The 14,882-nt window shown below is 41.3% G+C and overlaps 1 protein-coding gene across 1 annotated transcript; it reads right to left on the bottom strand.

Moving 5' to 3' along the window:
* Positions 1-7,480: 7,480 nt before the first annotated feature.
* LOC127805611 (uncharacterized mitochondrial protein AtMg00860-like) lies at positions 7,481-8,236 on the bottom strand. The gene is made up of 2 exons (XM_052342360.1): positions 7,873-8,236; positions 7,481-7,737 (listed from the first exon to the last, which is right to left on the bottom strand). Exons 1-2 carry the CDS (start codon positions 8,234-8,236, stop codon positions 7,481-7,483), a joined length of 621 nt encoding a protein of 206 aa, XP_052198320.1.
* Positions 8,237-14,882: the final 6,646 nt, after the last annotated feature.

Below are 14,882 nucleotides of genomic sequence, written 5' to 3'. Positions count from 1 at the left end.
ATTGTCCTTACACGACGACGACAAGAGTCTCAGGACAATTACCACAGTTCCTTACAGTAGTGAAAGTACACTGGAACTCACAAACAAAGTAGCTTCTAGAATCAACCGTGAGCACTACTTGTGGCCCCCAACTCTAGATTCAAGTCTCTAGGCCCCGTCAATAAGGCCTCATCTTTCCCCCTTTTTAGGTTTCTGCAATTAGGGCACAACAAATCTAACTAGGTTTTCCTAGGTATCGGGTTAGCAATATGGTTTTAAGAGCCTGACCCAACTTCCTTTATAATCACTTCAATTTTGTGTTTATCCCAATTTTATATGCATGGACTAGAATTATTTTTGTTAAAATAAATCCAATTCAAATTTGATTAAAAGAAAGTAGGACCAATTTATTTGGATATAGGTTTGAGTCTATCCTTGATCCATTTCCTTTTGGGTTTTCTTTAGTTGGATTTCTAAGCCCATTTTTAAAAGGCGAAGGAAATATAGTTTTAGTTTTGGGCATGAACTAACCCATTTTGACTATGGGTATCAATAAAAGGACCAACCTAATTCACTTAAAATCCAAATAAAGTATATACGTGCATGTGTGTGTGTTTAATCCCTTATGTATGATAAAAAAATTCAATATTCGCATATTTTCTATATATCCAATTTTGTGCATAATAAAATTGAAATGTATTAGAATAGATGATACGACTTGGCATATTCTATATGCACAATTAATAACACACATCTGGTGTACTAATTTGGGTAATATTATATGCATGTCACACTTAGAGATAATTTTATAAATTGAATGAATGGTTGTCACCAAATGATTTATCCATAAGACTTGTGAAATTTACTCAATTTAGTAAACAAGCTTTCAAAGTTATTGTATTTGATCACCTCACCAAATGAGGTTATTAGGTATTTTGATTTTGTGGAATAAATAGGGGTGGTCTCATAATTATTATATTCAATCACCTACCCAAGTAAGGTAATTTCGAAGCATCTAGTTTGAGAAACACTAGCAAAGAAGTTTTATAAAATGTCAAAACTTGTATACTCCTAGAATTTGAGCCCAATTTATTACTTAAGCCTGATATACTACACTCTTGTCATATAATTTTTAATTAGCCTTGGTGTGAATAACAATGTTCCACTAATTGAGATGTTGATTGGGTTTTATTATAATAAGTGGAGGCAATAAATTGAATTTACGAATTATATTGTTAATATTGACTTTGCAATACGTAAAAATGTGCCAATTAAACTAAAAAGTAAGAGTAAAGCTCAACCTAACATTGACCAACCAATAATAGGTGTTGATCTGACTAAATTCACAAGAAAAAAGTAATCTTAAATAGAAAGAACTTTATGCCAAATGGGAAAGGTCAAATTAGTGAATTACCAAAGACCACAAGAAAATAAAAGTTACTCGTTGTTGTTGAAGAAATATTTATAGTTCTTGATAATGTTGAAGCTTGAAATCTTATGGGCAAATTAATGAACATCATATAACAATGCAATAGGTTTCAAGAAAGAATATTGAGATCGACTTATCTAATAAGTTCATCTATACTCACGCTATTAACTCTTTGCCAAATGAGTTTAGTAGTTTTAAGACTACCTTCATCACCCATCTCAAGCCTTGACCATTAATGAGCTAATCTCTAAATGTGTTGTCAAGGAACAAAAGCTCAAGAGAGAAAAGGGTGCAAGTGTCTTCTTTATTTCCCATGATAAACCAAACTTTAAGAAGGGATAAGGAAATCATAAAAGGTCTGGTCTAGGAAAAGAAGAAATGTAGCAAAGGTTAGCCTCAAATGACTAAATGGCCATAACATACATTTAGAAAAATATTATGTGCTTTTTTTACAAGAAAATTAAGCATATGAAATATGAGCGCATAAAATATAAGTCATGGGTAGAGAAAAAGGGCAATGGGGACGACAAAGTTCCTAAGCATGAGGAGACCAAGGGAATCAAAATATAATTCGTCAAGGTAGTTTATTTGAACTTAAAAATTAAAATTCCATTTGAATATTTTCACTTTTCTAATTGTATGGGGAATTTAGTATTTTATTTTCTCGTTGGATAAAATTAGATAAAGTTTTAGTTTTTGAAATAAAATAATTCATTTATCTTTAAATTCTCAAGCTATTGATCATTCAATTGTGAGTAAAATTTGTTTGGCCACAAATAGTACAAAAAATATTGCCCCTAAAAAAGGCCTCAATTTGTCTATACAAATTGATAAGACAATAGATATTCCTTGTTAGCCCATAGGCTGATGTATGACTTTAAACCACAAGTGGTTAGATACAAGCTATGATTGTCAAATAGAGTGTGGGGGAAATATAGAGCCTTCAAAAGATTGTGACCCTACAAGTTATAAAATGGGTCTTTAAAAAGAAAGATTGTAAGATTCAATGTAAGATGTGCAATTAAGGGAGTCACCTAGAAAGAAAACATTTTTTCTTTTTTAATTTTTCCATGGATTTTACAATGACCACAAAGTCTATTTTGAGTAATTAAAAAGTAAAATCAATTTTTTTTTATTGAAATCATTTAAATCTTATAATTTCCTTCTAATGAAAAAATAAAGAAGAATGAAATGCATCCATTAAATGGATTTAGTCACAATGAAATGACACTAATTAAATGAATATATTTAAATCTTACAATTTCCTCTTAATAAAAAATAAAAATAAAATAACACCCATTAAATAAATTTATTTACATGCATAAAATTTATTTACAAAATATAGTGAAATTTATTTACATTAATAAAATTTATAAAAACTATATTAAAATTATTTAATTTTATTTTAATAAAAAATAAAAGATAAAAAAACAAATTTTGTGTACATTGCAGGCTATCCCACAATTATATATATATATATATATATATATTACTCTAGGGCATAAGTCGAGTGGTTGGACAAGCGATATATGGGGTTCATTTCGGTAGGTCGTGAGTTCGATTCTCGCTCTGCATAGTGAGGCAAAGCCTCACATCTACGATTTACCTTTTTTGCTGAAATTGTGGGCACGAGTGGTGGGGGCCGCGCAATGACGGTCATCCCTAGTGTATATATATATAATATATTCTATCTATTTAAACAATTAATTACCTATTTATATTATCCTTCTATATATTCAATAAATAAATTATTAAAACATCATGAACATTAACCCCATATATATATATATATCAATTATATAATAAACTTTAAAAATTATTAAATAAAATTAATGGTTTCAATGACACCATTACATTATTCTAACATGTTTTGTGTGGAAATTAATTACATAAAAATATTATTTTCTGTTGGTTTTGTGTTTCCTAATGAGACCCAAGGCTGTGACGATTTTTTGAGTGGGTTCTATCTTCATAGGATTCGGCCCGGGATTGAAAAAGCTAAGTCTGTCACCATTTTTAGGCAGCCCATTTTAGAAGACGGGCCACAAGCCCTATTCTCGCTTTAGAAGAGAAATGGGTCTTAACCCATTTGCTCAAGTAGGGGGAAGCCCACTGTTCTGAGCCCAAAAGCCCATTATCTCCTAAGCCTAAGCCCACATATAAAAAGCCCTTTTGTGCGGCCCATTTCTTATTGTTTCTTTCCCTCGACCGAACCCTAGTCTCTCTCTCTGTAAGCACCCCGCCCGGATATCCCAATCACCCGGTCTGCCCGAACGGGAGTGCTTACGGAAGGGAAATAGGAATGAAACACAAGACAAAAATACCCTAGCATGCATACATAAGAAATACAACAGCGGAAGCAAAATGGTATACATGCATGCACATAGATACCCCGCTAGAATAGCGATCATGGAGTATATGAAAATATATACGGACACCTGTGCCAACAAACAAAAGATACAAGGAACAACCTGGCACAGTAAAAAATGAGAGACAGAAATCTTGACAAAATATCATAAACAACGGGGGCAAGCAAACTGTATTCCCTACCGATACGGTTGGCTGTTAGGTGGTATGATCCTCGCCCTCGGACTTTGCTTTACCTTTACCTAGAATGATGGAAAGCAAGGTGAGTCGCAAGACTCAGCAAGTTTTAAGAAAATGAAGGCTGTAACGTGAATAGAAGAGGAGATCACCCCAAATATAGTCCCACACATACACACAAGCCATGAGACACTACAACACAACAACATAGCATAAAAAAAACACATACTGGTCCTTGGGGCCCACACAAGACACTTGGCACCCAAGTCCCATACCAACCTGCCGCTGCCCTGAAAGGCAACATAAATCTCCAACAAACCTGCGCGCGTTGTCCTGGGTCGGTACTCCCGTCACCCATGTGTCCGTGTCGGTACTCCTGACACCCGAGCCATAGGCTCTCTCGGAACGGTCCTCCAGTCTGAGAACTGATAACTACCAGTAACCATGCAATGCACATAAAAATGCAATGGCGTAATGAGCATCAACGTGATACACTGGCACCCATACATCCAAGCATCAGGCCATGCTCTGCCCACATAGTAAACCACACGCGATGCATATGCCCGTGCTGGATGCAACATAACCAAGCTAGAATGTCCGTGACCAAGCATAACCAGATCATGATAACCCCAACATGCAGCCTGTACCGATGTGCACACCAATCCATGCAACAAGAATAAAATATAACCAGTCATGCTATAATCACGTAATGGTAGGGTTAGTCAACAGTGCTTGGCACCGGTCAACGGTCAGTGAATAGGAGTGACCAGCCGACGGCCTAAGATAGACCGTACAACAGTCATTCTGTCACCGAACAGCCGATCCTTGCCCCCACTGCACAACCGCTCTAACCAATAAACAATCAAAATCCATAATAATACCCGAACAACTAAGAACCTATCATCGGGTAAGTACGACATCATTCCCACAGGTAGGGGGTGGCACAAACCCCCGTAGGCAACCAACAAATAAAATCCATGAGTCCGATTTAATAAATTAAATTTTAAAGTGAACCGTTCAAAAATTCCATAATCAATTAACTGCCGAAACGAATGAAGGGAGGTCAAATAAATGGACAACGAAATGGACGTTGTAGAGGGTATAAAGAACTTGCCTTTACGAATATATCCTTAGGCTTGTTTTGACCCAACGCGGTAAAAATTATACAAACTGCAACACCCCAATAATTTGCCAAAATTAACAAAATTGGACTCTAAATGAAATTTTGACCGTGCAGAATATTTATTACTAGTTTCTCTACATACCTGGATAATCAAAACTTGAATTAAACTTGATTAAATCTTGATTTTTCCACCAAAATCTCCCAATTTTTCTCCCACGCGCACGCTGTTTCTTTCTGAAATTTGCTCACTGTTTGGCTGTAAGAAAAATGCCTGAAATTTTGCTTAAATAGGAGCAAAATGAGAGGCTGAGGCGCAGTCACATGGCAGCCGCGGAGCCAGCGCTGGAGGCCATCGCCATTGACGAAACGGCATCGTTTTTGGACGCCTTTGGCTGATTAAAAATCAGCAAAATCTCGGCCTTGCGCGCGCACACACCTCGAATCGAACTCGCGACCTCGCCCGCGCCCACACTCCCGCGTGCCACCTGCGCCAGCCAGTTCCCTCAACCTTATAATGCGGCCCATTAAATTTAAAGGGAACTTTGGTCTCTTTTCTGAAATCGCGCCAACCCCCTCCAACTTCCATTATTCACACACACACCCCTTTATTAATTACATGAACGCCCAAAACTACCAAAAATCACACAATTTAATTTATTTCAAATTTTTTCTTATTCCAGAAACATTCTAAAATAATTAATTAATTACCTTAATTTCTTATTTTCTTAAAATCACATAATCTATTATTATTTATAACAATAAATTATTTTAATATTCCTTTTAATTTAGATTAACATAATAACTCAATAATTAAATTAATTTGCTATTTACGTGTCGCTACAAATCCTCCCCCTTTAAAAGAATTTTGTCCTCGAAATTCGTACCTGGCTAGGCAAATAACTGAGGGTGAAGTCGCCTCATGTCCTCCTCTAGCTCCCAAGTAGCCTCCTCAAGGGTATATCGCTGCCACTGAACCTTTACATAGGGAATCGTACGGTTGCAGAGCACTTTCTCTTTCCAATCCACGATACTGGCAGGCAACTCGATGAACGACACGTCCTCTTACACCACAAGCGGTTGATAATCAATAACATGCACGGTATCTGCCACGTACTTGTGAAGCATAGAGATGTGAAAAACATCATGTACGTGGGCTAACTAAGGGGGTAAAGCTAACCGGTAAGCCAACGGTCTGACTCGCTCCAGTATCTCGAACGGTCTCACATAGCGAGGACTCAGCTTGCCAGATACTCCAAAGCATCGGACACCCTTCATCGGCAGACTCGAAGGAAAACATGATCACCCGCATCAAACTCCAAATCCCAGCGTCGTCTGTCCGCGTAACTCTTCTGAAGGTCTTGAGCTGCTTTCATCCTAACCCGAATCAACTGGATCTTCTCTGTCGTCTACTTTACCAACTCCGGTCCAAGCAACACTCGCTCCCCAATCTCAGTCCAACAAAGCGATGATCTATACGGTCGCCCGTACAACGCCTCAAAAGGTGCCATCCCAATACTAGCCTGGAAGCTATTATTGTAGGCAAACTCCACTAGCAACAGATGGTCATCTCAGCTCCCATGGAAGTCCAATACACAGGCATGAAGCATGTCCACCACAGTCTGTATGATCCGCTCCGACTGCCTGTCGGTCTGAGGATGGAAGGCTATACTGAAAGTCAACTGGGTCCCCATAGCACTCTATAACGTCTCCCAAAATCATGTGGTGAACCGAGGGTCCCTGTCTGACACAATACTGGCTGGTACTCCGTGCAGTCTCACCACCTCATCAATGTATAACTTGGCCAGTCTATGAATAGGATAGGTCTTCTTGATGGGTAAGAAGTGAGCTAATTTAGTCAATCAGTCAATAATCACCCATATCGAATCAAATCCCCGACTGGATCGCGGCAATCCCGAGATGAAATCCATAGTTATACATTCCTATTTCCACTCCGACACAGCTAAAGGTCGTAACAATCCCGCGGGCCTCTAGTGCTTGGCTTTGACTTGCTGGCACACCAAACATCGTGATACAAATTCTGCTACGCTCCTCTTCATGCTGCTCTACCAATATTGATGTCGCAAGCCCTGATACATCTTCGTCGCTCCAGGATGGATAGTATAGGGAGAACGATGAGCTTCCTCTAGGATCCTCTACCTGATATCATTGTCATTCGGCACACAAATCCGTCCATGGAACAATAGCAAACCGTCGTCCCTCTGGCTGTACCCCAATGGCCCAAATCTTTCCATATCAGCCATGATTTCGCTAAGCTCCACATCCTGTCGCTGTCGATCGCGAATCTGATCCTCTAAGTCTGAATGGATACTCATGGCAACACAATAAAGGGTAGGATTGTCTGGTGCCACTAAGATGATAAGGTCACTCATCTACTCTAGTAAGAACTACTCCTGCACCATCATAGCTGCAACTGAAGCTCCACGGTGACTTAAAGCATCTACTACCACATTAGCTTTACCTAGGTGATAGAGGATCTCACAGTCATAATCTTTGAGCAGCTCTAACCAACGGCGTTGTCTCATATTAAGTTCCTTATGTGAAAAAAGGTACTTAAGGCTCTTGTGATCAGTGTATATCTGGACTCTCTCACCATAAAGATAATGCCTCCAAATCTTCAGAGCAGATACTACGGTCGCCAACTCTAGGTCATGGGTAGGATAATTCTGTTCATGCTTTTTCAATTGTTTGGATGCATAAGCATTCACTCAGTCGTCTTGCATCAAAACATATCTTAGCCCTGCATATGAGGCAGCCCTGTATACAGTAAATAACTCACCACTCCTGGGTATCATCAGCACTGGTGTCGATGTCAAACGCCGCTTCAACTCTTGGAAGGATCTCTCACAAGACTCGTCCCAACTAAATCTGATGCCCTTCCTTGTCAACTTCGTCAGAGGTGATGCAAGCCGTGCAAAGCCTTCTATGAACCGTCGATAATACCCGGCAAGGCCAAGAAAACTCTGAATCTCCGTCTCTGTCATCGGTCTCGGCCAATCCATCACGACTCTGGTCTTCTCTGGATCTACTGAGATACCCTCACCTGAGATCACGTGTCCCAAGAATACAACTCGGGTCTTCCAAAACTCACATTTAGAAAATTTCGCACACAACTGCTCTTCCCTGAGTTTCTTCAGAACCATAGTCAGATACACCTCGTGTATCTCAGGGCTCGGTGAGTAGACTAGGATGTCGTCAATAAAAACTATGACAAAGGAATCCAAATATTCCTTGAACACCCTGTTCATCAAATCCATAAACATTGCAGGGGCATTGGTCAGCCCAAATGGCATGACCACAAAGTCATAATGCCCGTAACGTGTACGAAATGCGGTCTTCGCAATATCCTCCTATCTGACCCGCACCTGATGATAACTTGACTGCAAGTCTATCTTGGAGAACATCGATGCACCACGCAACTGATCCAGTAAATCATCCACACGGAGTAGGGGGTACTTATTCTTAACTGTTACCTGATTCAGCTGTCGGTAATCTATACATAATCGCATAGACCCGTTCTTCTTATGCACAAATAATACTGGGGCCCCCCATGGTGATGTGCTCGGTCGAATAAAACCTCTATCCAAAAGATCTTGCAATTGCACCTTGAGTTCCTTCAATTCATTAGCAGCCATACGATAAGGAGTCTTGGAAATGGGCTGCGTACCTGGTATCAGATCGACTGCAAAATCAATCTCCTGGTGCGGCGGTAGTCCCGACAACTCATCTGGGAACACATTTGAAAAGTCTCGCACCATAGGATAGGTAGCCAACTCCTTCTTCTCCCCAGCTATCACGGTAACAAATGCAAAATAGACTTCACACCCACGTCGTATAAGCCTCTCGGCGTGCATAACTGATATCATCGGCGTAGTCACCACTGACTTCACACCCCGGTATGTAACAACTGGTTTCCCCGGGTACTCAAATGAAATCACCTTCCAACGACAATCAACTCGAGCATAGTGCCGTGAGAGCCAATCCATACCTAACAATAAGTCAAAATCCTGGATCTCCAAAACAATAAGATCCCCTAAAAATACCTGGTTGTGAATCCCTATCTTGCAATCCCTGGCCATCTCACTCCCCAACAATACCGTCCCTCCTAGTGTCGAAACAGACAAATTATATGGAAAGTGGTTACACGGGATCGAGATCTTATGCAATATGTGTGGTGCTATGAAAGAGTGGGTAGAACCTGTATCAAATAAGGCACGTACGTCGTGACCATGGAGAGAAAGTATACCTTGTATTGTGTCACTGCCCTCAGCCGCCTCGGCAGCTGTCACCGCAAACGCCTTCCCCTGCATCTGTACTCTCTCTGTAGGCCCTGGGCGTTGTATTGCTGGTAGGGATAATGGTGCTCTTAGACCTTGCGCCCTAGGTGTAGACTGTCTCTGAACTGGTCTGGGCCCTACTCCGCCAGTCTGTAGCCCTCCAATCTGTGCTAGCTGGGTGCACACGTTCGCTCGGTGGCCCCTCTGTCCACAGCGAAAGCAAATGATATCCTGCCCTGCAGCTGGTGTGGCCGGTGTAGCCGGTCTAGGCTCCTGTGGACAATCCCTCTTCAAATGTCCTGGCTGACCACAACGATAACACACATCCCGACGTACATCCCGGCACTGTCCCCGGTGTCTCTGCCCGCACTATCGGCACGGTGGAAACCCTAAACTCTTACTGCCGGCATCCCACTTTCTCTTCTTACTACTGCTCCCTGCGCCCTTCATGACTAACTAATCCGATCGAGCCTCCAATTGGTCTCGCTCAACTGCGTGGGCCCGCTGGACAGCCGTAGGGAAGTCGGGTGCCTCGATACCAGCCATGGTGTGGCGAATCTCTGGTCGGAACCCCCTCTGGAATTTGTTGACTCTACGAGACTCAGGAGTTACCAATTCTGGAGCATAACGAGATAACGCCACAAACTCAGTCTCATACTGTGTGACTGTCTTGCTTCCCTGCTGCAACTCAATAAACTTGAATACCTTCTGCTCTCTGACCCAAGTAGGTACATAGGTCTCATTGAACGCCGCAACAAACTATGCCCATGTCGGGCCCTCATCACCATATCGTTGTCTGGTGGTCTCCCACCATCGCTCGGCGTCACCTCGCAACAAAAAGGTCCCTAGTCGAACCTTGTGGGCCTCTGCACAGTTTATAGATCGCAAATGCTTCTCCACTGCCAATAGCCAGTCCTCGACCTCTGTCGCGTCGGCACCCCCACTAAGCTCTGGCGAACGTAGTGCCATAAAATCTTTAAGTAATGCAGCACCGGAACTATCCCCTGCCCCCAGCATACCTGAGTGTGACGCCTGGGCTGTACTGGTCCTACCATCATGACTACACTCCTGACGTAACTATGATGTCACTAGCACATCCACGGCTCGTAAGATGCCTGCCAATGTCTCCTGCATGTCCGAAGGCCCTGGCTGTCTCTCATTTCCCGCACCTGTCGCCTGTACCTCAGGAGTAGGAACAAGGTGCCCTCTATCTTGCGCCGGCAATCGTCCACGACCTCATCCACGGTGTGCGTCCATGAGTCCTACATAACCAAGATTAATTAGAACGTATTTCGAAATTAAAGATATGACCTAACTCTCTAACTCTACCAAACAGTCTTAGTGTACAATTACTTGTCCCCCAAACTGACTCAATAATGCTCTGATACCAACATTATAAGCATCTCCGCTCGGATATCCCAACCACCCGGTCTACCTGAATGGGAGCGCTTACGGAAGGGAAATAGGAATGAAACACAAGACAAAAATACCCTGGCATGCATACATAAAAAATACAACAGCAGAAGCAAAACGGTATACATGCATGCACATAGATACCCCGCTAGAATAGCGATCATGGAGTATATGAAAATATATACAGACACCTGTGCCAACAAATAAAAGATACAAGGAACAACTCGGCACAGTAAAAAATGAGAGACAGAAATCCTGACAAAATATTAGAGACAACGGGGGCAAGCAAACTGTATTCCCTACCGATACGACTGTCTGCTAAGTGGTATGATCTCCGCCCTCGAACTTCGCTTTACCCTTACTTGGAATGATGGAAAGCAAGATGAGTCGCAAGACTCAGCAAGTTTTAAGAAAATGAAGGCTGTAACGTGAATAGAAGAGGAGATCACCCCAAACATAGTCCCACACATACACACAAGCCATGAGACACTACAACACAACAGCATAGCATAAAGAAAACACATACTGGTCCCTGGGGCCCACACAAGACACCTAGCACCCAAGTCCCATACCAACTTGCCGCTGCCCTAAAAGGCAACATAAATCTCCAACAAACCTACGCGCGTTGTCCCGGGTCGGTACTCTCGTCACCCGTGTCTCCGTGTCGATACTCCCGACACCCGAGCCATAGGCTCCCTCAGAATGGTCCTCCCATCCGAGAACTGATAACTACCAGTAACCATGCAATGCACATAAAAATGCAATGACGTAGTGAGCATCAACGTGATACACTGGCGCCCATACATCCAGGCATCAGGCCATGCTCTGCCCACATAGTAAACCACACGCGATGCATATGTCCATACTGGATGCAACATAACCAAGCTAGAATGTCCATGACCAAGTATAACCAGATCATGATAACCCCAACATGCAGCCCGTACCTATGTGCACACCAATCCATGCAACAAGAATAAAATGTAACCAGTCATGCTATAATCACGTAACGGTAGGGCTAGTCAACAGTGCTTGGCACCGGTCAACGATCAGTGAATATGAGTGACCAGCCGACGGCCTAAGATAGACCGGACAACAGTCATTCCGTCACCGAACAGCCAATCCTTGCGCCCACTGCACAACCGCTCTAACCAATAAACAACCAAAATCCATAATAATACCCGAACAACTAAGAACCAATCCCCAGGTGAGTACGGCATCATTCCCACAGGTAGGGGGTGGCATAAACCCCCGTAGGCAACCAACAAATAAAATCCACGAGGCCAATTTAATAATTTAAATTTTAAAGTGAAACGTTCAAAAATTCCATAATCAATTAACGGCCAAAACGAACGAAGGGAGGTCAAATAAATTGACAACAAAAGGGACATTGTAGAGGGTATAAAGAACTTACCTTTACGAAGATATCCTTAGGCTTGTTTTGACCCAACGTGGTAAAAATTATACAAACTGCAATACCTCAATAATTTGCCAAAATTAACAAAATTGAACTCTAAACGAAATTTTGATCGTACAAAATATTTATTACTAGTTTCTCTACATACCTGGCTAATCAAAACTTGAATTAAACTTAATTAAATCTTGATTTTTCCACCAAAATCTTCCAATTTTTCTCCCGCGCACACGCTGTTTCTTTCTAAAATTTGCTCACTGTTTAGCTGCAAGAAAAACACCCGAAATTGGGCTTAAATAGGAGCAAAACGAGCAGCTAAGGCGCGGCCACGTGGCAGCCGTGGAGCCAGCGCTGGAGGCCACCGCCATTGATGAAACGACATCGTTTTTGGACGCCTTTGGCTGATTAAAAATCAGCAAAATCTCGGCCTTGCGTGCGCGCACATCACGAATCGAACCCGCGACCTCGCCCGCGTGCCACCTGCACCAGCTAGCTCCCTCAACCTTATAATGCGGCCCATTAAATTTAAAGGGAACTTTGGTCCCTTTTCTGAAATCGCACCAGCCCCTTCCAACTTTCATTATTCACACACACACACCCTTTATTAATTACATTAATGCCCAAAACTACCAAAAATCACACAATTTAATTTATTTCAAATTTTTTTCTTATTCCAAAAATATTCTAAAATAATTAATTAATTACCTTAATTTCTTCTTTTCTTAAAATCACATAATCTATTATTATTTATAACAACAAATTATTTTAATATTCCTTGTAATTTAGATTAACACAATAACTCAATAATTAAATTAATTTGCTATTTATGGGTCGCTACACTCTCTCTCTCTCTCTCTCTCTCTCTCTCTCTCTCTCTCTCTCGTTTCCTTGCTTGGCTGATTGCTTCCTTCGTGGTTTCCTTTTACGGATGATCTTCGATGGCTCCATTTCCATGTCAGTTCGATGCTTCTTTCCATGTGGAGAGACCGCATCTATCCTTGTTGATCTTGGCTGATTTGTTGGTGATGTGTGTGCCCTATTTAGGGGGTTTTCGATCATCCGTTCTCAGGAAGCTTTTCTCTTTGTTTTGTGCTTTCTACCCTCTGTTTTTGTGATCGATCAACCTTCTGTGGTAACCTATTATTTGTGGCTTTGATCGTTTGGGTGAGAGAGGGCTTCGGTTGAGTTCACCCAAGAGGTGTTGGGGCTTTCTGGGCTTTCGGTTTGAGGGTTTCATTGTGGCTTGTGGTTCCTATTCGTTAGCGTTACCAAAGTGGTGAACAAACTCACAGATTTGACCCTTGAATCGGTTTTAAATAGGGAGTTATTACTTCGTGTTCATCTTCTTGTTGCTGTTATCGGTACTTTGTATATTGTTCTTTACATTCGATTATATCTGGTTTGATATTATTGCATTAACCCTACTTTTTGTAGAGATTTTTCGCAACAATTGGTATCAGAGCCTTGTATGGCTCCTAGGTAGTGCTTGTTCGAATTAGATTTGAAAAACCCCCATCGTTTTCAGATCCGATTTCACGGTGAGTTTGTTCCATATCAGATCTGATCTCGGTTCGATTATTCTTTGCAGGTTGTGAGTTGGGTTGAAAGGACCCCAGATCCGGATCCAGCAAGTCATGGGTCATCTCCCCTAGCAGCACATGGTTGCTCACTTATCTGTCGGCCAGCGACGCGTGGCCTTGCAGGCGGCGGTGCACGAGGTAGCGCGTGGAGGCCGGGGTGCCCGTCTTCTATTCCAGATCTGATCCTGCATCACTTACAGATCTCAGTTTTGAGATCTTTACTGGTAACCTCTATGGTTTTAAATTCTGTAATTCTCATTTCTAGCATCTAGCAAGTCATCGTGTAGGGGTGGCCATTAGGTTTGGGGTTATCCTGTGGTGGTAACCATTGCTTGTTGCTAGAATTAGGATTATCTGTGATTTTCTTGTGCTAGCATAACCTGTTTTGGTGCGGTTAAGTCTTGCTTAGAAAATCAGTTGCTTAGTGTCGTGTGTGAATTCTGCTTGGTCTGATCCTTTGTGGGTTCCAGTGGCTGTTTTTTGATTTACTGTTATCTAAACTGCATAGTGTCTTTTAGATATTGCTGAGTAATCCTGCGTTAATCTGTGTGATTACTAAAATTACTAAGTGTTTGAAAAATCTGTTGCTAATTGGCCCTTTGATTCTTTGTGAATCTGCTACCTAAGTTTTCTTTAAATTAAAACTTTGTGTTTTCTTTAAAATCTCCTTAGTTTGCATATCTAATTTCTTATACTCTTAGTGGGTATCCAGTGTTTGTTTTGAATTTTTTTTTTATGATTTACTTGTGGCTGTTTTAATTGCTTAAGTGCTTTAAAATTGTGTCTAGTAAATCCTCCCCTTAATTGCTTAGTGCTTTAAAATTTTTATCTCTGTTAAAAATTTTGCCCCTTGATTGAATTTGTTTTGTGCATATCCATTGTATAGGATACAGTGTGAAGAACTTAGTGTTTTGTAGGTTGCACTACTTATTTGTGTTAAGCATTTTCTTTGTGAACATGGACACACATTATGAAATAGGGACTTTCAAAGGGGTGGGGCATTTTGTCTATCTTTTGAAACAAAAATGAAAGCGATACTACCATAAGTGAGGTGGAGTCACTCAATCACCCTAAGTAGGAAGATGATGAGAGGGCCTAACCCTAAGTG

This window comes from Diospyros lotus, chromosome 7 (assembly GCF_014633365.1).
Source record: "Diospyros lotus cultivar Yz01 chromosome 7, ASM1463336v1, whole genome shotgun sequence".
Lineage (NCBI taxonomy): Eukaryota > Viridiplantae > Streptophyta > Magnoliopsida > Ericales > Ebenaceae > Diospyros > Diospyros lotus.
The sequence above is the reverse complement of the archived record's forward strand: the minus strand, read 5'-3'. Positions and strand labels throughout refer to the sequence as shown.

Coding starts and splice junctions, on each gene's coding strand:
- LOC127805611 (XM_052342360.1), bottom strand. CDS start 8,236: ATGGTTCTGAAGAAACTCAGGGAAGAGCAGTTGTGTGCGAAATTTTCT. Junction 7,738..7,872: donor GCTGATGATACCCAGGAGTG/GTGAGTTATTTA, acceptor CCCATGACCTAG/AGTTGGCGACCGTAGTATCT.